Genomic DNA, 23,056 nt, shown 5'->3' with positions numbered 1-23,056 from the left:
ATTCATAAAAGAGTGGGACAACCTGAACCGTTCCCCTCACCAAGACAGCCACTATGGTGGTGTTTGTTGAAGTGGTATTTTTTCTTTTCACCTTGTTTTTATAACTACATTAAAAGAAAATTGTATTCGGTGTTAAAGGTGAAATCACTGAGTCAAAAGAAAAAACACAGAAGGCTAAATTCTAGTGTTCTCTCAGCTAGAGGGCAACCCTGACCGAAAAAGCATTTCGTGATGTGGATCACGGCAAGGAATATGTTTCTTGGCACTCTTCCAGTCCTTTATTGGGTGTTCAAACCACGTGATTCCTCGGGTTCTAACCTTGATAGTCACGTGCCCATTGACATCTGCGCTGACAGTTACTCATTGCTTGTCTCCATTGTTAGACCGTCAAAGACAAGCCTTACTCAACACTTCGCCCACCTCTGGCCTCGGCCTCAGTTCTCCCTGTGTCTCCTGACAGAGAGGTGCAGGTTGGTGGTCACCTGTGCCCCTCTCTTGGCTCTGATGAAAAAGAGGCTGGAACCCACAAGAGGGCATCCCAGGCCAAACAAATGGAATCCCTTCAACCACCCCGAGAGAGCAAATGCTATCATTATCCTTAGAAAGGGAACTGTTGTAGATCAGCTAATGTGAGGAAGCCAGTTACCTAAGCATAGAGAGGCATATGGAGTTACATGATTTTAGGGGCCCTCCCCTTTCTTTAGAACCTACTAAATAACTCATTATTTAAACAAACACGAATTCAGTACCAAAAAATGAATTCTGTTAGTAATAAAGAAGGGCAGAGTAGTTTCTTGCCTATAATTCACTTCTACTAAGGGTGATAAGCCATGCCAAAGCAAGACGCATTGCCTCTCATCCTCCTTTGGAGTGGGTCAAATCTCAACCATTACCACACCTAGATTTTAGGAACCAGAGGTATAACATTTTCTACTTAATTTGCTACACTTTTACTTCAAACTTTAGAAGATGCGAAACTCACATAGTAGAAGCTGTATGAACTAGAACAGAGTGGACAGCTTCTGCCCCCAAACTCACCCAGTGTGGTGGCACGCGAGGGCACCCGAGGCACTGAGCAGGGGCGAGTCCTGGTAATGCTGCGGCGTATCTGGGGAATTCTGCAAAAGTCTCCGCCGCCTCCCACCCCCACCGAACTCACCCTCTCAAGTTGCCGCATTTCACGACTGTTAGGAAGAAGGTTTACTCTGGCGGAACTGTGGTTAGGGCGACAGAGTCAGAACGAAAGGACCAGCTGAATATCACTGTTAATGTCAGCGTTTGTGAAACACAAGACAAAACTCTGCATAATCCGTCTGGGGTGACTTCCTCAGGCCCGAGGACGAGTCAAGCACAATATTTATCTAGCAAAACCAAAGGCAAGAGCCGTTTTTTGCTCCTTGACTCCTAAGAACTTATTCACGCTTTCGTCTGCTCTGATTCTTATACATCAGCATCATCACTAACTGCACGCCAGGCGCCTCTGCAGGCTGGCGCGTGCCTCACCGCAGCACCCCTAGGAGATGCGCCTGGTTAAGGTCGCCGCCTTACACACAAGGAAACTGAGGCACAGGAAAGGTAATCAGCCTGCCCGAGCTGGGAGGTAGCAGAGCTAGAAGCTGACCCGCGGAGCTGACCCCACGGTCTGTGCTCCTGACCACATATCACGCATTCGATATAATCTGTTGTGGGTTTTTCTAACATTTTATTGTATAGTATAACATATATACAAAGCAATGAAACAACAAGAGCAACAGTTTTCAAAGCACTCTTCAACAAGTAGTTACAGGACAGATCCCAGAGTTTTTCATGGGCTACCATACCATCCTCTCAGGTTTTTCCTTCTAGCTGCCCCAGTGTATAGAAGGCTAGAAGGAATAAATATTCTTTTATCATCACAATCGACACTTTTTTCGTTTTTGTGGAAAGTAACATATCCATAAAAGCAATACATTTCAAAGCACAGCACTGCAATTAGTTGTAGAACAGATATCAGAGTTTGGCATAGGTTACAATTCTACAATTTTAGATGTTTACTTCTGGCTGCTCTAAGATGTTGGAGACTAAAAGAGGTATCGGTTTAATGATTCAGCAATCATACTCATTTGTTAAATCCTATCTTCTCTGTATAACTTCACCATCACCTTTGATCTTTCCATCCCTCTCTTTAGGGGTATTTGGACTATGGCCATGCTAACTTTTTCTTGTTGGAAGGGACTGTCAAATAATGTGGGGTAGGGAGAAGGCACTGATGTTCTGCAGAGGCTGAGCCCTCCAGGTTCAGGATTTACCTGGTATAATCCGATTAGTAAAATGCTTGTGGTGCTGAGTTTTTCAGCAAGAGGAGGTCATTTCAGAAACCATGATCAAATCAGTTCATAAGCCAAACATGTACTTATTGAGTGTCATCCCTGTTTATTTTCCTAGATAGTGCAACAACCCCCAGCTCCAGTGTTTGAGTCTTCCCCCAGCAATCCATGAGGAACCCAGGGCTCCAAACATGGGCCACAGATGAATGACTGGAAGAATGGACATCGGGAGCAGAATATGTAGGCTATTCACAAAATGGCCCAAATCAGTAATTATTGAAATTTAGAGCTGTGGAGGCAGAGGGGCGACTTAGTATATTTGAAGTCTTTAAATCAAATATGAAAAGGTATGGCTGCTTGAGGATGAAGCACAGCAAAGTGTGGCTAAATCGCTTCAGCCTAAGTGCTTGGAGGAAGAGAAAGTAATGGAAGTTTCTGGGTCTAAACGCTGAAACAGATGCCCATGAAAGAATCTCTCTTGACCAGCTCATTCCAAATGTTTGAACTCAGCACTAAATGTAATCGATGGCCTGATACTTAAAAATAACCTGTTATAAAGGAACCATAAAATACTCACAGTTTTCAGCCTGATTCAGTCTGCTCCATAAACTACAACCAACATTAATAGCTTCAGTCAGCATTTATGTCGTTCCTTCTATTAGCACAATGGGTTTTACAACCATTTATGAGTTTCTGGAAAGCCTAATAGAAAACACACATACACGTTCACTGTGGAAGAGGCAGAAAAGTTTTCTTTGCTTAAGAATAGGCCGGTAGGGGGCACCACCGTCCCGTCGCTCGGGTCTGGGCTGGGTTCCTTAAATCAGGAACACATTTTCTCCTGGCAGTTTCCTTCTTGGCTGGCTCCATTCAGAGTCTCTCTCTCTCCTTCTCTCCCTCTCTCTCTCTCTCCTCCTACTGTTAATAATAAACATTTTGGGAGCCTACATGGTACATAACTGTATACAAAACAGGAACCCTAAATTTGAAGACCTAAATGATAACCTTTCTCTTCAAATTTAACTGTGGCTTTTAGGAGCTTTAGAAAAGTATCAGATTCTGGACTTGTATATATTATACCTACCTCCCTTCATACTTTAAAAACGTATTATATGAATATGTCCAAAACACTGATGTTGTCCTGAATACTTTACCATGCTGGTGTTTTAAGCGCAGCCAAATAATTGCCAGTGGTTCTTGCCTTTTTTTAAAAAAATAGGTTTGTGTGTGTGTGTGTGTGTGTGTGTGTGTGTGTGTGTGTGTGTGTGTTTTGGTATGGGTAAAATAGTTCTTAACACAGGCCATATATAAGATTGACATGGGCGGGCCACAGGGGCTCAGCAGGTAGAGTTCTTGCCTGCCGTTCCCGAAACTTGGGTTTGATTCCTGATGCCTGCCCATGAAAAAAAAAGATTGACTTGTGGGATGGTATCAAAAAATCATGGTCACAGGGATCCCCTATAGGGGCTCAGGGAAAAAGCTGTACAGAGAATATGGTGTCTTCCTCAAAGAAAAGTCCCGAATACCTTGGAAACCTGCCATAGAGTGTCCCCTTTCACCCGGTGCTTCTCTCCACCGAGGAAAGGGTGGAGATCCCAGCCCATTATTGTAGTAATACCTAAATCATGACTTTGGAGCAAAGAAGCATTTACCGGCCTGTTACTGGAAGGAGCCATAGGAGTTTATCATTTAATGCACTTTCCCATTCAAAGGCAAATCACTTTGAGAACAAATAAATAATGGCCATAGCAGGATGCCTAGCAGACTCTTCTCTCACCCGCACGAGGAACCAGTAGGGAATCTGTTGAAGTCACTATTGCAATTTTGCTTTCACATGAACTGCTGTATGTCTTTCTGTCCCTCCTGTTTTCACCAGTACTCAGAAACGGAGGCCTGGGAATTGCTTCCCATGTGTGAGCCCCTGGGTCTTTCACAGCCAGGGCTAGTAAGAGTATCCTTTTCTCTGACTGTGACGCCAAGTGTTCTTGGTCTGATGCTAAAGGTGGACATAAATCTTCCAAAGCATCAGACCCAGAAAGCTGGATACGCCCCTGTTGGCTGGAGAGAACAACAGCAAACCCAAGGAGATGATTCCAGGGAACTCTGGCTCACGAGCATGTGGGCCAAAAACAAGACAGTGAGCATCACTGAACTCTCCAGGTTGCTTCGTGGTCCTGACAAGTTCTAGGCTGTTCAGATAAGCCTCACTTCAGACCTTGAACTTCTGCCTTGAGCTGATGGCTTGCTCTTTTGTCTTTCATTCACTATCTTCTTCCCTCCCATCTTCACAGACACTTAAGGTTCTGCAGCCATAATAATATCTACTTTTTATTAAGTCGTATTACACATCAGAAACCATAGAGAGTACTTTAAAAGCAATCTATGAACATGTTAACCAGAGGCAGGATGCAAATCCAAGTGTCTTGAACACCAGAGCAGGGAGTCTAACTATGTCTGTCAACTATAACAAGTCTCTCAGAGGAGGAGACTGCTTCAGGGTTCCTTGACACCCCTGATCTAGAGTTTCTCTCCTGCGTGACTTTAGACACCTCCTTGATCACTCCAGTGACATGGGAACATAGACAGCCCAGGCTCAGCAGGGAAGGGCCCATCAACCCCAAAGCAAGCCCTGCCTCCATCTTCTAAAACCCTCCTGCCATCTATGCATCAGTGGCCTAAGGACTTGGTGTAGTTATTGCTTTAAGAGGCAAAGAGGTCATGTGGATCAGCCCCTCCCTTACCTGCTATGCGGTCTAGAAGGGCCACTGTGGGTCAGAGACAAGGGACCCAAGTTTCCACCTGCCTTATAGTTTTGCCTTGCTCTGGCCCTTCACTTTATGTAACCCAGCTCTACCTGGGCTGTCTTGCTCTCCCTCTGAGGTCTTTTGCAATGGAGAAAAGCCGCATGACTTTATTGCTTACACCTGAAAGATCAACGTAGCTCTTTACCTAAAGTTTCTTGGGGAAAAAAAGAGAGGGGATTACAATGCACATTATGCACCCTAACTTTCTAAAAATCCCCTTACGCTACATTTTTGTGTGTGCTCCAGATTGCTCTCTTTATGATAACAGCTACGTCTGTCTGCCTGGCCTGCATCTCCTCTTGTCCTCACCCCCAGTAACTTCCTTGGGCAACGATAATGCTAAGGCCCCTCCGTATTTTCATTCTGGGTATCTCCTGTAGAGCAGTTGTACCTCTTTCACTTTCTCCTCTTCCATACCTGGATGTGGAAAGAAAGGATCCAAAGGCGAGGGAGAGGTGATATTAAATGCTTATTTTTTTGCTCTCATCACATTCTCATTCATGTTTTAAGCTACCAAATGTCAACAGGGTATTGCCATCTTTGTATTTTCTTCCTGCGAAAATACAGCCAGTAAAGTCTCTGCTTGTGTCCTTCATCGAATCATAGCTTTTTTATAGTCTGTTTTTGCATCATTAGGTTTTATCGACAAGATCCCAAATGAGGAGATGAAAAGTGAAAACATGATACAGCCCCTCCAAGTATTTCTCAGTATCTTGTTACTTCTCTCTTCTTAAGAGGCAAAACCCAAATGAATTAGTCACATAGACAAAGTGACAGCATTTGCTCTAAGGGTTGACAGAGTTGACCCTAGTTGCTGAGAAATTATTTGAAGCACCAGGTATACTCTCTACTCAGATAATTCCTAGATCCTGAAAGTACCAAGAATCCAGGTAAGATCAAGCCATGAATTGTGGGACCCAAATATGTTATCAAATTAGCTGGAAGCCAGGACATGAGGAATATAACCAAACTTTTGTCAGAGGAATATGGATATGTGAGAAAGCTCTGCAGCAGGAAAGGAAGCTGGGACAGTCTTTGGCACCCCAGAGGCTGGCTTGCAGGGTGGAAGAAGCTTCAGTTTTGGAATCCAACAACCCTCTTTTAAAATCCTGCTTCTGCTCCTAACTTGTGTAAAAGGGTTAATATTTTGGGGGAAAAAAAAAACCCTCACTTTTCTGTTTTGCCTCTCTAAATACCTGGTTCTAATAGGCCCCAGGCATTCCTCCGCCCCAGGAGAGATTAGGATTTCTACAGAAGTAATTCTCCAAGAAAAAAGGAATTCAATATTCGGCTTCTGATATTCAAAATAGGATTTTCAGCAAGAAAGTCAACTGTTGTCTTAAGAATTTCTAAATTCCTTTATCTGTCCTTTTTAGCCTGGAAGGCTCAGCTCCTAGAGTTCCCCCAAGACGCGGAGGAGATAGCCCCTCTGCCTGTGTCTCTAGGCCAGCAGGTCTGCTGCGGAGCCAGAAGGGGTGGGTTTTCCTTTCCTTGAGTTTCTCTCTGTCGAATAGTCCGTCCGTTTCCTTTCTCAAAGAAAAGCCCACCTACTTCTGGCTCAGGGGCTTTGGGGATGAAGGAAAAGAGAGAGCAGGGGAATCGAGTTAGTAGAATAGTCTAGGAAGGCCTGCTTTGGGGATACACTGCCGTGGAAGCAGTCCAATCCCCGCACCCCATGCTGTCTTCCATCCCAGAATCAAACTCCAAATGACTGATCTGGAAGGGAAATGGAAGTGCAGCTTAACTGAGAAGCCGGACCTGTGTTAGTGTCACAAAGCTTCTGATCCCACATATCCCAGGAGCCCTGTCTCCCCAGTGCCATGCGGTCACAGGAGCCCCGTCCCCCATCTATCCAAGGAGAAGAGCAGGGCAGAAGGAGGCTGTCAGAAACTGAGCATTTTTATGCAAAAGAGATGGAAAATTCTTTGAAGGGACCATTAAGACTAGTACATCAGATGAAGTTGTAATCCAGAATAGATTAAAGTTGTTTTTTCACTACCCTGGGGTTAGGAACTCCTAAGAAAGACCACAGCAGTAAAAACAAGGCCCATTTTCATTGTACATCTCAGGGATATTTGAATGGTTTAAGGACCCAGGTGTGTGTGTGTGTGTGTGTGTGTGTGTGCGTGCACACGCATGTTCGGGCACACCTTGGGTAAATCTAAGACTCAGTTTCTTTGTCTCTTAAATGAGGATGCGTAATAGTTCCCATCTCAATAGGTTCCTTGTGAATTTAATATAGGTGGCATAAACATCCTTGACTTACTTTAGAAATCTGGTGAGTGAATTTCCTTGGTCGTACTGGGGAACAGGATTAGAGCAGTGAAAGGGGCACAACTGGGCAGAGGATATTGGGCCTGGGGTCAGTCCCCAGCAGCCTCAATCTCCTTCTCCATGGGGTTGTTGAAGGGGCACAAATCCAGGCTGCAGACACTGGTTCTTATCTCTGCAAGTTCATTCGCTAGAGAAAAATCTCACGTGAGAACAGCAACCTGGAAGCACAGAGCTGCTGTGGGTCTTTCAAAGACCACCTTTGACAACTGCTCCTCTCTGAGTGAATTCTGAGCCCCTGGGGAAGTGCAGGACTGTTGGCTTCTCAGCATCCCAGCTGCAGAAGCATGCCAGCAAACTAAGGCTCAGCCGCATTTGCGAGAGCTTGCTGGAGGCTGGATTAACGTCTTGGCTCCCAGGTCCCCATTCAGACTCCATGCCCTGGTAAGAGTATATTGTTTTCTTAGCTCAAATTGCCGTTTCCAAGTCATTATTTCTCTACGATGAGAAAACAATATTGGGTCTTATGTAATATCAACCTCAGTGAATCTGGAAGTGATCAAGGAATGGGTGGATTTTTTTTCCTCTTTAAAAAAGAGAAAAATAAATTTGAGATTGTTTGCATATGGCTGAGAATATTTATGAACTATTCCCCTTGTTTCCTCATCACATATTTTACCCAGTGCGTTTGTGTGTGGTACAGAATAAATCTTCATGGGGAGAGGGGAAGAAAGCAGTTAAAGGACTGAGTATCCATCAAGTTCCCAGGATGTTAGTGATCCTGGGGTGTCCTAGCCCCAGGCTTGCTTGCTGTGATCTGAGGGGTACCTAGCCCTGCTACTCAGAGGAAGTCTTTTGGAAGGAGAGGTTTACATGCAAAGACTGAAGGAATTTAGGCCACTGCATGTGACATTTTCACCATCTCCTTGTCACTCAGGTTTCTTTTGCATCCCCTTCCCTCTTACCAGAGCAGAAAAGTTCAACATGAACTCATTTCATGACCTGGGTGCCGTCAGCTGAAAGAGATAATTAAATTCTACAGATGCCAGACTGAGCCAGGGCCAAAGGAAAGAGTTGGCAGATTGGAGAGAATAGAACTGGCAGAGCATGTTCTGGTGTTAGCATTTATTATTGGATGACATAGCAATGCTTTAGCACAGGCATGTTGCATTTATCTCCCTCTGGCCGAGCCTCTCAGCACGGCTTGTCATCAAAGAGGATCTCAGGGGAGCGCAAGGGATGGGTCTGTGATTATACATTGAATAAGTAGCAGAAGCAAAGCTCCAGATTGTTCATGTCCCCCATGAGAGATTTGGCCTCAAAATTGGTATTTCTTAGAATCTCTCATACCCTTCCACACTTTGCAATTTTCAGGAATATTCCTGAATACTAAGACTATGGGGTAGAGGACTGAGAGAGAATGACTGCCACATGTGCTAATACAATAGCAATAGCTACCATGGATTAATGTCAGAGTATGGGCCAGGTGCTGTATTAGGTACTTTCCCTACAATATCTGAATGAATCCTCACTGTGGAGCTGAAGCTCGGTGAAGGTGAGGGACTTGGCCAAGGTCACACCTTGTAAGTGTCAGGCTCAGGGAAACAGGGTTCTCCAGGCGAAAAGAACCAACTATCTATCTATCTATCTGTCTATATCTATCCATCCATCCACCCATCCATCCGTCCATATATAGATATATATATATAGATAGATATAGATAGGTAGATTATATGTAAATTTTATGAGATTTATTATAGGAAGTGGCTCATGCTACAGTGGGGATGAACAAGTCCAAATTCCTTAGGGCAGGCTGCAAGCTGGGAACTCTGATGAAGGATTTCAGTGAATTCATCAGGAGGAACTGTCTGGCTGATGTGAAAATGAAAACATTCTTCTTTCTGATTGCTGAAATCAGGCCTTCAACTGATTGGATGAAACTTCTCTCCTTGTAGGTGTAGATGCAGTCAACTTACTGATCATAGACGCAGTCAACTTAACTGATGATTTGAACTCATGAAATATCTTCACAGTATCCATGAGGCCAGTGCTTACCTGACCAAACAACCTAGTCAAGTTGACACAAGTACTTAGCTATCAGAAGGACGTGTTCAGGATTTGTGAAGTCTGATGCCAATGAAATTATCAGAAATAGGAGTTGGGAAAAAAAGTTTCAGGGCCTTGGAAGGGACCCAACAGCACAGTGAGTCGACACAAATCAGGGTCAAATTCCAACACAGGGTTAGCTCTAGCCTTGGCTCCTTCCCTGCCTATTACTATATCCTCCATCAACACAACCTCCCCCACACTCCACCCCCGACCCAGGCTCAGACCCAAGAGCCTCTTCTCCCCCTCTTTCTATCATGATTGTCACTGACTCCAGCCATCACATTCCTGATCAAAAGTACGCAAACAGGAGACGAAGCTGACACACCAGGGACATCCTCAGGAATTACTGCTGCAATGCCTCACTTGTGGCATAAGGCAACAATCACGCCCACTGCCGAATATTATCTTTCCATCTCAAGGGATAACTATAGAGATTGTTGAATCTTCTGCGGAACTCTCTGCCTGAGAAGCTTCAGTTGCTGCTTTAGACCTTCACCAAATTTCACGATAGTGACTAGGACACAGACTAGTTGCAACAGCCTGCTCAGGCCTCTGCAGGGCATTTGGAATTAGTACATGCTTCATTTCCCATCAGATGTCGCTTTTGCTTGGATGATGTCAGTTTGCCAAATTTTGACAGATACTCTATTTGATTTTTCCTTTCTCCATTATAATGGAGATATTTTTCCCTAACTGAGGTTATGGGGAGAGAGGGATTTGAGAAAGCAAACAAGCCCAGTGTAAATCACAAGGGCTTGGGCAGTGTGGGTGGGGAAGTATAATAAGTATTGTCCACTACTCACCCTCCTGCGTAGCTCTTGAATAGGCTGTAATCCCATTGCAGTCTAGACAGTTACTAAGGGGAATGCAAGCATTTTTCCCAGTCCTGCTCACTGTTCTCCCAAACTGGAAACACAAAGCAGATGATGAAGCACAAGTTCAGATGCCACACCCAGAGAAGGAAGCATTGAGAAACTATGTGCAACTTCCGGCCAGTTTTCAGACTTTCCAGTGAGTGTTCAATTGATTTATCTTGGGCTGGTGTCATTCCATTGTCTCAAACAAAAGGTCTTCTATGAAAAGATGAAAGCAAGTTATGTGCAGAGTGGCTAACAGAAGGCATATTTGGGAAAATTTGAACAAGGGTACAGTTCTCTCGGCTCTCCCTCCAGAAGGCAACACCCTCATTGTATCTGCCGGAATTAACATCAGGACTGACTCTCATTATCTCAGTGTCATGCTCTAAACCAGGTTCTGGAAAAGCAGCTCCTGAGGAGGGAGCTGGGGACACAGGTGAAGTGGCAGTGACCCAGCCAGCCATCTCCTCCATGGTTGTCCTCTGAGCTCAGATAGAAAGTGTCTATGTTAATGTTCTATAATGAGAATGGATGTGAGTTTCTGGGTGGAACAACTCTGAGTGATAGCATAGTGACTTCCCATAGGTGTTCTTTTGGGTATTTGGTTCTGCTCTTTTGTCTAAATAAATTACTTGATAGATAAATGTTGAGGCAAGACTGTAAAAGTCTTAGGCCATATTATCTTGCTTTGGGTGTTCATTCTTTGAATTGTATCCATGAGAGGTTTCCTATGCAGCTGTGATCACACATTTCTGGTGATGAGGTGCCTCCTACCTAATGTGCTGGCCCTTCCATTTTGGATACCTCTGATATTTGTATAACAACCTTCCTTATATTGAGCCCAAATATGCCTTCCTGATACCCATTGATTCTCTGGGGCAATACAGAACAGGGCTACCCTTTTTCTTATGTCTGTCTTCCTGGAAGCTTTGTCTAGTCCTCCTTCCCTTTCCAGGTTAGGTTAGCAAGGCACTGTCACAAAACCCGGTGTGTATCTCTTCCATACAATTCCATACAATTTTTAAATTTGTTTAATAATCCTTTATTTCTGCAAAATTAATGTAGTGGGTTTATTGTGGAATATTGGCAAGATGTAAGTAAGCAAAATAAGAAAGTACAAGTTGACTAATATTTTATTCTCTGGAGATTAGCACTAATAAAGTTTTGGTATATATCCTAACATTTTTTATTTTTATGTTTATATAATTTTTTGGGAAAAAAAGGATTTGATTGTGCTCATTGTTTTGTTAGAGTCTGTTTTCTCAGGCCATTTAAGGCTCTTCTGCAGCATGTTAAAGGCCGTCAGTTATTCTGCCATTTGGGGGAGCTGGCAGGGTGATGAGCCAGACAGGAGTCAGGACGGGCTTCTCCACTCTAGAGACCTGTGGCTGCATCCAGCGGCTAAAGGCGTTTCTTTTGCTCTTGCATGCCAGCCCTTGAGAGAGGCCTGACTAAGGCTCTGAAGAAACTGGATGACTACCTAAACACCCCTCTGCCGGAGGAGATCGATGCCAGCACTCACGGGGACGCTGATAAGGGGTCCCTGCGCAAGTTCCTGGATGGGGACGAGCTGACGCTGGCCGACTGCAATCTGTTGCCCAAGCTCCATGTGGTCAAGGTGAGAGGGTGCTCCTTACCGATGCCTGCCGGGTGCAATTGCAGCTTCGGCCCCCGGTCTCCTGCGTGGATGCAGGGGCCAAGAGCACGCCCACAGGGTGGTCAGGAGCTTGTGTTCAAAGTCAAATGGACAAGGACCCAAGTTTAGCTTCTACAGCTTGCCTGCTGTAGAGCCTCTCAAGCTTACTTTCAGGGTTGTTGGGAGAATAAACATGGTGTGAAAGTGCCTGTCATATTCTAGAGGCTCAATATATAAAAATTGCTGTAGAGTCGTATCACTCCGAAGCTTCCTTCCTTCCTCTACCTCATAGATTTTTGCCACCCCTACCCTCACATCTCCATTAAATGTGCCCTCAGCTAAACGTTGTTTTGTGCTCGGCCCCCATCCCCACCCCTCATTCCCTCCCGCAGTGCCCTGGGGTAGGCGGGCATTGTTGTCTCCATCGTGGGAGGAGATGGGGGCTGTGAGCGGCAACCTGACGTTCTCTCTGAACACCTGCAATGCGCAGTAGAATCCTTTCCTGTACGATGAACCTTGGGATCTGAGAGATGGAGGGGAAGTCTAAACGTCATCTGATACAATTCTTGCTCCAAACTGGATGCTTTCTACTCTGTCTGGGATAGGCTCCCGTGCAGCTGTGATGCACGTTTCTGGGGATGCGGAGCCCTCTGTCTAACAAACCAGAACCACCATTTTAGGCAGCCCTGATTATTATAACAGCCTACCCTATTTCAAGCCCCAGTGTACCTCCCTTCTACCCGCTGTTCTCTCGGGCAACACAGAACAGGGCTGCCTTCTTGCATCTTATTTGAAGACACTATCTCTAGTTCCCTAAGTCTCTAAACTAATACTTCTCACATCATTTCCTGACCCTCTGCTATTCTAGAGAAAAATGCAGTGGGATCTTATACTGTTCTGTGCTTTTACAGGTCTATATCTTATCATCTTAATCAGACAGTAGGCTCTGTGAGGGTAGGACCTTCCCCAAGCATGACAGTGGGTACATGGTGGTCCTTTACTAAATACTTAATTGACCGTGTGATCACTTAGCACGAGTCTTTAAGTTACCAGCTTCTTTCTGCCCTCTCTGAAAAAAGTCAGATTTATTTATTACCAGAGCATCCTGCCTATCATTTTTTAAGCAGAGGCCCTGGACGAGAAATGCAGCCAAGCCTCCAATGAGAGCACACACACGCTGGAGTTGAAATCATGTGTGATTTCACACAGGTGATTTCACACCTGTGCTTTCACAGGCCTCAGACACCAGGAGGAACCTAGAAACTGGGAGGGAATCATGCATGCCTGTGTTGATGGGCTGGACAAATATCTGTTAATATGAATGAGCCTTTGGGCTAGAGGATAATCCAATGGTCATCGCAGGTTCAGCCAAGCTATTTTTTTCTGGAGTTATTAATTGCTGCGTGCTTTTCTCCTCCTACGTATCCTTTATTGTCCTTGTTCTGATGAACCAGTGATACCCTTAGGGACGATGATTCTAGTTCAGCCACACTGAAGCAGTAATATGATGCAAGAGCCTCATTCTAAGAGTCTAAAGGCCAAGTTCTAGTCCAATACCTGGCACGCATTAGAGGCATGAGCTGGGGCAAATCACTTACTCTTTTGGAAATTCACTTTTCTCATGTCTCATAGAAGGAATATGGATTATATACCTTCTCCTTTCTTTTCCTTTCCTCCTTTCCTCCTTCTTTACCTGTCTCTTACTCAATTAACATTGGATATCCATTCAGTAATTATTTGTTGAAAGAGGTAAAGATCACCGGGCCCTTTGCTTCAGCCCATGGTTATTCTGGTTTCTTCCAGTCCCAAGGGACTAAATTAACCTCCTCCTCCCCTTGGATGAAGTTCAGTGAGTTGTTCAGTCCGAGAAGCTGGGGATCAGAGAGAGGATGGCCTGTGAGGAAACAAAGGCTGGGCCTTCCCTCTTGTCATCTTGGATTTCTGCTGATCCAGCTTATCAGATCCCAGAGACCTGGCAAACCTCGGAGGTTCAGAAAGAGCGAAGGGGGAGCCAAGTCAGGCCTCCAGTTTGGCTTCAGATGCCAAAACTTAATCCGGGCTGTGGGAGCTAACTATTTTCATATGAAAGAGCAAATTCAGAACATGAGCATAGAAGTCCCTGCAAGCGTCGGCGCTTCATGCATACGTCCTCTCTCTCCCTCTCTCGTTCTCTTTTGGCTCGCTTTTGGGTTCATCTTCATCCATGGAGGCTCAGCTGCTGTGGCCCAGGCACTCACTGAAAGCCTGGATTGAGCTGTCCTTGTCTGGTTCCCTTCTAGTCTCGTCTCCCTAGGTCCAGCCAACGCGTGAGGAAGCGGGCAGCACTGATCTGCGCAGGAAGGGCCTCTGAAGGCCTTTAGCAGCCAGCCTCAGGACTCTCGCCTCTGGTGTGACCATGTTCAGCTCCTGAAGCAATAGGAAGGGAAACACAACTACAAATACAAATGCATGTTCATAAATTGCATTTCTCCTGTTTAAGAGCTAATATTGTATCCCTTAAAAATCTGAAAAAAGAATTTCAGCATAGAGAGACTTGAGGCTGCTCTATCTATTTATATCTAACCAGCCTGTAATTGTGAAAAATCCTTTTGGGTAGATGCTGTGACCTTATTGTGGGACCTTTTCAGCCATACTACAAATTCTGGCTCCTTCCCTTGGTTGCATTTGCTCTTTAGGCAAGATAGTCTCTTCTCTGGGGCTTTTAGGCTAACCCAAAGAGCCCTCACCTTGGCTTGGTCAGGCAGAGGGGGCACCGAGGAGAATCAGTGGTGGATGTTGGCTCCAGCATCTGGTTGCCATGAGTGCTTTCCAAAGGACACCGGTTCCATCACCTTTGCTTATTAGTCGTACTTAGGCTGGACAGAACTTTGGTGGGGGGTGGGGTGGGGGATTCTTTGACGGCCACCTGTTATTTTAACCAAGAGAATTTAATATTAAAGATTTTTAACTAAGTACTGAAGAACTGGGAAGGCAAAACAGACCATGGAGAATGCAACTATAGGTAGCAGCTACCACCCCCAGGACTCAGGGAACAAAGGGAAGAGGTTGGGATGATTAAAACTTAGAAATTAGGTAACGAGCTCTGCAGAGTTTGAAAGTTGAATCTCTGAGGCAGGGGTGCCGCTTTACAGGTGCTGGGATCTGAGCTTAGAGGAGGGGCCCCCCAGGCTGGGACCCAGGCTACTGAAGCGAGGGCTCTCTGCTTGTATGCTGGTCTCTCTGTGAGGCTGTGATACAGCTGGTTCTGTGAGTGTTGGCAAAATAGCAAACTGGACTCAGCTGCTGCTACTGGGATGACCTGGAGACTCTGACAGGACAGGAAGCTAGCAGGAAGGTGCAGGACCCTTCTCTCTCCTCCAGCCTTGCTGACTCTCTCTAGTGCCCCTCTTCACAGTGTGTAACAGGGAATAGCTGACCAAGCAGAAGTATGACTTATACAGTCCCAGCCCCAGTATCACAAGGAAACAAATAGAAGGGTCAATTTGGAGATAAACCACAGTAACTTAATAACTGGCACACAAGATATTCTGAGTAGACTGATTCCTTTATCAGGTACATAGGGCTATGTAGCAAAATTGAAAGAACTGTAGATTAGAAGGCAGGGACTATAGCAAATGTTAGTGATTACTTGATAGATGATGGTTTGAATTAATTTCCTGGCTTCAGTTTGCTCATTGCTGAGGATCATCAGTCTTTAAAAATCGTGTGGTTTCATACATATGGCACTAGATGCACCCTGTCTGCCACTGGGACAACTGAGGCTGGTAAAAGTGAAATATAACTGTCTATTGAATTCATACTTATTTAACCTCACTTTGCCTACTTTCCTCATCTGTAAAATGGGAATATAATGGACCCCTTTTTCATAGGGTTGTTTAGATATTTAAATGGCTTTCAAAGTGCTGTGCCTGAAACATAGCGGTGAGTAAACATAGGCTATTTTCCTTACTATTAGAAATGAAGAAGAAGCTGTGCTTCTGATCTTTACACTGCTCCCAAGCCAGGGCAGAGAGAAAAGATAGTAAAAGAGTAATTGTGATTCAAAATGGAATATAGCTAATGTTGTACTAGAACATTAGTACATCTGACATGGGATGTGCAGGATAAAAAAATGTATCCTCTTTGGGTATGTGGACGTGTTTATGAGCTTTTCACGTGATAGGTCCTGTGAAAGCTCCTCATGTAGCTCTCTGAGGAGCCCGGTACATCACTGCCACCAAAAAAAGATGAAAGATCAGAGGTGCTGAACTTGGGGTTTCTCTGAGTGGGATGATGGCCAATGGTCTGGGGCCCTCTCCACAAAGAAGGTAGAGGAAGGGCTCAGAAGTCAGTGCTTCAGAAGATAGAGGATTCTTTCCTCCTCCCATCCCAGCCCCATGGGTTAGACATAGGACCAGCTAATGTACAGGCCCCAATGCAAAAGTGAAAATAAAGAGCCCCTTGTTAAAAATTATTAAGAATTGCAAGATGGCAATAGCAGCACATTAAACCATGCAGGGTCCTTCTAAGAGTAAGGCCCTTGTGCAGCTAGTTGCACAGGAAGCACACCCAGGAAGCTGGCCCAGACTAGAGAAGCCTCATTTAAGAGACTGCCTGGTCCCCCGTGGGGTGCAGTGGGTAGAAGCTAGGTCTCAGTAACCTCTGCAGCCTCTTCTGACTCTTGGATTATAATAATAGGTGATACTTACTGAGATTTATGATGTGTCAGGCACCCCTCTGTGCATTTTATGTGTATTAGGTCATTTATTCCTCCAAAGTAGGTTCCATTAATACTGCCATTTTTTGAGATAAAGAAATTGGGGCTCAGAGAGGTTAAGAAACCCACCGAGGGCCACACAGCTGTTAAGTGATAGAACCAGGATTGCAAAGCCCATCCCATGCTCTTAATCACAATACTACTTTTTCTCTCAACATAAAGACTACTTCTTCAGAACTCTCCTCCACGCTGCAAGTGTGGCAGATTATGTAGAGAACAGAAATCACTTTGTTTGCTCCCACAGCATATCCTGAACCTACAGATACATTCTAGCATCTAACTTAATTTTTTTTTTTTTTTTTTGACATGGGCAGGCTCCAGGAATTGAACCCAGGTCTCCGGCATGGCAGGCAAGAACTCTGCTACTGAGCCACCATTGCCTGCACTAACTTAATTTTATGTTTTATATATATATATATTATTATGTAAATAAGAATGCTTATGTAAAACCAAGTAAAACCAAGGGAAAAAAGAAAAAAAATGTCCATAATTCTACTAACTAGAAAATCACTGATATAGATACTTCTAGTTATCATACATATTTTTCCAAATGCCCTTTAAACTTAATGATCTATCTTGAAGAGTTTTCCATGTCCCTGCATTTTCCTCTACAACATCGTTTTTAAAAGCTTTCCAGTATGCCGCTGTATTTATGTGCCATAATACATTTCTCCATTCACCTATCGTTGGGCATTATGCTGTGTACCACTTTTACTATTCAAAATGATCTTGTGATCATTTTTATGTAGATATACCTTTGTGCATATCCATGAATATATCCTGAGGAAAAATTCCTAGAAGTGGAGTCACTAGGTCAAAAGGGGAAATTATATTTACTGAAGAAATGCATGAAATCATAAGAAGGCAGGACTGCCTTATATTATTCTTGCATAGTAAACATTTGCCGATGGTATGTTGTGACACATGGAGGGTTTTCCTGACACACGGGGACCCACTGCTAACCCCTTCTCGGAGATTGGTTTTGCACATTCACAGCATCTGTGTTCTGCTACCTCTGTCCTAGATCGTGGCCAAGAAATACCGCAATTATGATATCCCCGCCGAGATGACAGGTCTGCGCAGGTACCTTAAGAACGCCTATGCCCGGGACGAGTTCACCAACACCTGTGCAGCGGACAAAGAGATTGAAATGGCCTACGCGGACGTCGCCAAGCGCCTCAGCCGGTCGTGAGCTCAGCCCCCTTGCCCCCTCCCTGCTGCAGAGGGACGCGGTCTCTCCCAAAGGACTTTGGCTTCGTAGATTCAGATTCATGCCTTGTGGAAACTTCCGTGATCATGGCCACATCTTGCTGGCATCACCAGAACTCCAGATTGCTCTCTTTTTGATGAAGGTCAGCACCATAGCCTGTCTCATCACACAGGAAGCCGGTGAGCAGAAATAATAGAGACAGTCCATCTCTCAACCTTCCAGCCTGAGCTGAGTTCAGTGTACTTTGGGGTCCGTGTTGGAGAAACCCACATACAGGGTTGTCACTGGACCTTTCTGCCAATGTCGAAATCTCTTCTCAGATGCACTGAAGACATACAACACCAGCTCCTCTTCTACCCTGTCTGTAACTCCAGTGGCCAAAGACAAATGCCACCTTCATTCTTACTGGAAAGTGAACAGAAGAGGACAGAGCTGGCTGTGGATTTTAGCATCTGGCAAACACCTTCAGCTGCCACTTTCTGACACTCCTCGTATTGGGCACCGGTAGACAGATTGGAAAATTGCTCCAGACACATTCTCGGCTTCGGCAGTGCTGAAGATATGAGGCTGGCAGACACGGACTCTGCTCTCCATGCTGTCTAAGCCTTGCCAGGAAAGGAAATTGACATGCAGTTTCAAATGGGAGTAACTGGGAAGGGAAGGGACGGGGGAGCTGTGCTGATGCCAAAAGGCCCCTAGGGTCTTACCAGCCCTGGGTTAGCTTAGTAATAGTTGTTTTGTTGGAGATTATGTGCCTGAGTTTGACAATGTTGACCAATGAGTGATCTTTGGTCTGTGAAAAGGTAAGCGACAGGGGAAAGTAGAGAGATGGGTGAAAATGAAGGAGCTCTTTATGAGGTTTGATGTTCCCTGGGAATCTTCTAGACACGTCTTCTCTCTCATGATCTCAGTTTGGACTGGGGATGTCGTGTAACTACCAACCTTAGAGAAAAACCCAAGAACTGGCCAAAAATTTCTTTCCATTCTCTCCATGTCTCTCTTGGGTGCAATCTGCTGCCTGGGTGCTTTCAGGTAGCTGCTTCTGGCTGATAAGATGGCATGATCATGGAGTGCCTTAGAAGAAAAGTCCACATACTTTTCTGACTGGGCTGCCATGTGGTTTGAACTCAAAGAAAAATATGTACCCTTCTGGTTTATTATTCCTATCTTCAGACTCAACTGTCAGGTGAAAACAGATAATTCATTTTTTTAGCTAATATTTCAGTCCTTGGTTGTTCTCCCTGAGTTTCACCTCCTTAAAAGTTAACCCAGCCTGAGCTTGGGGACCTATGCAGAGGAAACTAAGAAAAATGAACTAATCATTAACTCTCTCTCTCCCAGTGAACGCCCTCTGAGAAAACCCATCCGCCCCAGGCCTCACATTCAACAATCCTTCCTTATATGTTGCTTGTTGGTAGAGGGTGAGGCTCCAGAGTGCCGGAAAGCCCCCGGACTTGGCTCATTTCTCAGCGAGGGCAGGACAGCACAGGTCCTTTCCAGAATAGAAACATCAACAAATTCTAACCAAGCAATCCCTGGACCTACCTGCCTCCAGGGATCTGAGAGGAAAAAAGTGATCCATTGATCAGAGCAGAGGGGAGGAAGTAGAACCTTGCCTTTAGCTGATTGAGGAAGAAGAAATTTCTCAGTAGGACATTTTATAAGCCTGAGAGCTTTGAAATGGCAGAATGAGTTGATTCATTTCCAACCCTAAGGGAACCTTTCCATGGGCTCCATGGAAACTTTGTCCCTTGAGATATTTTAAAAGGTAAGGAAACAGTCCTTTTTACTGTGGGGAAAAGCCCCAAACTGGCCTTTAGGGGATGAAATCTTGAATGATTCCAAAGGCCTTTTAATTAGTGTGAAATCCTGTTGTACTCAGACATTCTTCCCTGCTCTTTCAGCACAGGCCAGACAACCCAAGAGGCAATAGCCTTTCCTGAGGCCCACGGTTGTGCTGTTTGTGAAACACATCTTTGAAGTACAAACAGCACAGGAAGGAAAACACAGACTGCAGCACCAGTTAGAGAAGCTTCACCTGGAGCAGCGTTTCCAGAATACTAAGAACTCTTATATCATAGTCAGATTTCAGCAATTGGTAATTCTTTAGAACAAACAAGCTGAACCAAATCAATATTACTTCCAGTTGTTCCTTCTATAATTGAGTTAGTTCTACATAAATAATAATAAGGCATTGAGGGGGAGCAGTTACATGATCAATTATAACCATTTAAAAGGAAGGCACATCTGGATACTTAAGTCAAATATTTTTTATTTCAACAGTAAATTAAAAAACAATGCAACTGATGATTTAAAGTTATAAAATCTTAAGACCAAAGTTATCATAGCATTTTAAAATCACAATTATATGTATATATATATATATATATATATATATATATTTTTTTTTTTTTTTTGAAAGAGAATTTTCTCCAGATCCTTCAGCATCTTCTGAGCTTTGGCAACAGCCAAAGCCTATTTCTCTGGAAACCAGCGTGGCAAGGTCTTTAGGTGTCCCAGGAACCAATGCTAGGGGTATCAGAGACACTGTCCTCAGTGTTCACTTCGTGTGCTGGTGGGGCCAGCAGAGACTCTGACTCTTTTTCTTGGGAAGAGTTCATGCCAAGAGTGAGATTTCTTGGCTCGCTTTTTCTACAATTTGTCAAGTGAAACAACAGAAGTTCTTCATAGCATCTGTGCACACTAATCACTCTGCAGACAGACAATATCCAGCATCTTAAGTCACCCCAAATGGGCCACACCTGGAATAGACCTCAAAGTTGTAAAACTCCCAGGAACAAGGGAGCCTGAGCAAACAGAATTAAGAGGGAAGTAGAGTCAGGAAAGCACAGGTCTACCGGCTAAGAGTTTTCCATCATGAGAAAACAGTGCGAGTCTGTGGCTAAAATTGAATTGGTCTAGAGGCAGCAGATACCTGGTAGATAGCCCTGGGGAATATCCCTCCACGCATTGGCCAGGAGCCACCTCAACAGCAGAGAGAACTCAAATACCAGAGTCTCCCTCTTGAGCAAGATGAAACATTAACTCATGGCGAAAACTGAGTTCAATGATTCCTAAGGGATCACTTCCTTATTTTTTATATGACATGGAAAAGAAACTTCAGCAAGCATCAGGGAAAGAAAAGTATGCTGTTCCACCTGGAGCACCCTGGCTCCGATGCAGGAGGACATAAGTGACCACATCACTGACCTCAGGGTGCATTTTGCACACAGGCCCTTTGTCCCCTCTTCATTGCTCTCTCACATCTGAATCAACCTGCCTGTGCTCTTCTCATGAACACATTTTCTTCTCCCTCTGGCAATATTCTCCCAGCTTTCATTTCATAATTAAATAGGATCCAAAATGCATATAGTTTTAGTAAAGATTATTTAAGGAAATAAATCCAATGCCCCTCTCCCTCACCTCCCAATATGTATATATATTGCCTCATTATAGGGTTTGGGCCAATCTGTGTTAATCTAGGGGTAATCTGGTTTTTTTGGGCAAAACATAGTTTTAAGGATACAATCATCTAAGATATTTTATGTATAGTTAGTGATTTTACAATATCAACTATGCATTTATTTAAAATATGAAATATCCAGCTGTTGTTTGATTTTGCTTTCTTGATCACCTGGTTGTTCCATTTTATAAGTCTGTGAGATTACTAACTCAGCAAAAGATGCCTGGCTTTTATAAAAGAAGAGCATTTCATTTTATTAAATACTCCAAGTGATCGTTACTTGAGTCCCTTGAGACCTTTAACTGTGGTGATAAAATATCCCGATTTACTTTCAAGCCTTAATAAGTATAAAATGCCTTTTCATGGAGATATACCTGAGTGTTTGCTTTCCTCATGAATCTGACTCAGTTATAAATTCTTTCCCCATTCTTGATTCATACTGACTGATTCAAATAAAGTTGGTTTATTTTCAATTATTACAGAAGTAATGATCAGGCTTCTTAATTGGGGTAGAGATGTCCTGTGCTGTTTTAAGTGACAAATATGAAATAATTCTTTTTTTCTAAATAAAGGTTATTTTATTTTCTCATTATAAAGGAATGTTATGTCCCTTCATTTAGAAAATCAAAATATAAAAAGAAAAAGACAATGAGAATGTACAGAAGGAAAAAAAAGTATAGTCCCAGTCATCAGTGAAACGAATTTTTTCTTAGCAAGGGTAAAAATTTTATCATTGTAGATGGGCTAGGTTAAAAAAAAAAAAAATTGTACTGCTCACCCTTCATGTCTCCTATTTAAATTTCCTATCTACCGTTACACGTAGGAGTGATCCAACAGTGATGGTCCCAGTGTGATTTAAGCAGTGCCTTAAAAGATTGGCCTAAACTCATGTCCAGATCTCGTGGTGCCCTGTGGCCCCATTACCGTTCCTGACCTGGAATTCACCGCTTAGCACCACTTCACTGAAGCCAGCATAACACCCAATGAGGCTCTCAATGAGCATTTATGCTGCTAAATATGAAAACGTCTTGGTGGTTTCCTATGTCCACCATGTTTCTCCATGAACAGCTTCTCTCTACCTTGGAAGAGATGACACATCTTGGAGCTCCGAGCAGGAGTAGGAGATGCCATTATGGCCATCCCACTATCCAGAGTCCACCCTCACCTCCCCAGTGCCCCCTTCCTGCCCTTATGCAATCAAGATGGGAGTGATTTCATCCCTCACTTCCAAGGGTAAAAAAGCATGAATGGTCTGAACCCTTCTCCTGACTGTGGGAGAGTGGGCTCTTGTATTGTGAGGGGAGATTGGCTCATCTGAGAAATATGACCTTGTTCGTAAGAAAGTGACTGAAGAGTTGGTGTGGCTCTGGGTGTGGGTGTGAGGCCGAGAAGTGCTACAACCCTCTGGGGACCATAAGGAGTTCAGGCAAAGGCAGTAGGCTGGAAAAGGTGGCAAGAAACTGGGTCCTTGCAAAGACCACAGTATTGCTGAATCAACAAACCCTGAAACTGGTCCTAACTCTGGATTTCCTGTTCTATAATATATCCCAGATGGTTTGAGGGTGGGTATTTTTATTACAAGTGGCCAAAGGCATCCTAAATGGTATATTAGCCAACTCTTTGTTTTTAATAGCCAGTTAGATC

The 23,056-nt window shown here is 44.1% G+C and overlaps 1 protein-coding gene across 2 annotated transcripts in view; it reads left to right on the top strand.

Annotated features, from left to right (window-relative positions):
• The window catches only part of CLIC5 (chloride intracellular channel 5), a 182,731-nt gene extending 160,723 nt beyond the window's left edge, over positions 1–22,008 (top strand). For both annotated transcript variants that reach the window (XM_077161967.1, XM_077161969.1), the window contains exons 5-6: positions 11,781–11,965; positions 17,764–22,008. In XM_077161967.1, the coding sequence (XP_077018082.1) occupies positions 11,781–11,965; positions 17,764–17,931 (353 nt within the window). In that variant the 3' untranslated portion in view covers positions 17,932–22,008. The remainder of the gene's footprint in view (positions 1–11,780; positions 11,966–17,763) is intronic.
• Positions 22,009–23,056: the final 1,048 nt, after the last annotated feature.

The sequence above is a fragment of the Tamandua tetradactyla genome, chromosome 5 (assembly GCF_023851605.1).
Source record: "Tamandua tetradactyla isolate mTamTet1 chromosome 5, mTamTet1.pri, whole genome shotgun sequence".
Classification (NCBI taxonomy): domain Eukaryota; kingdom Metazoa; phylum Chordata; class Mammalia; order Pilosa; family Myrmecophagidae; genus Tamandua; species Tamandua tetradactyla.
The sequence above is the reverse complement of the archived record's forward strand: the minus strand, read 5'-3'. Positions and strand labels throughout refer to the sequence as shown.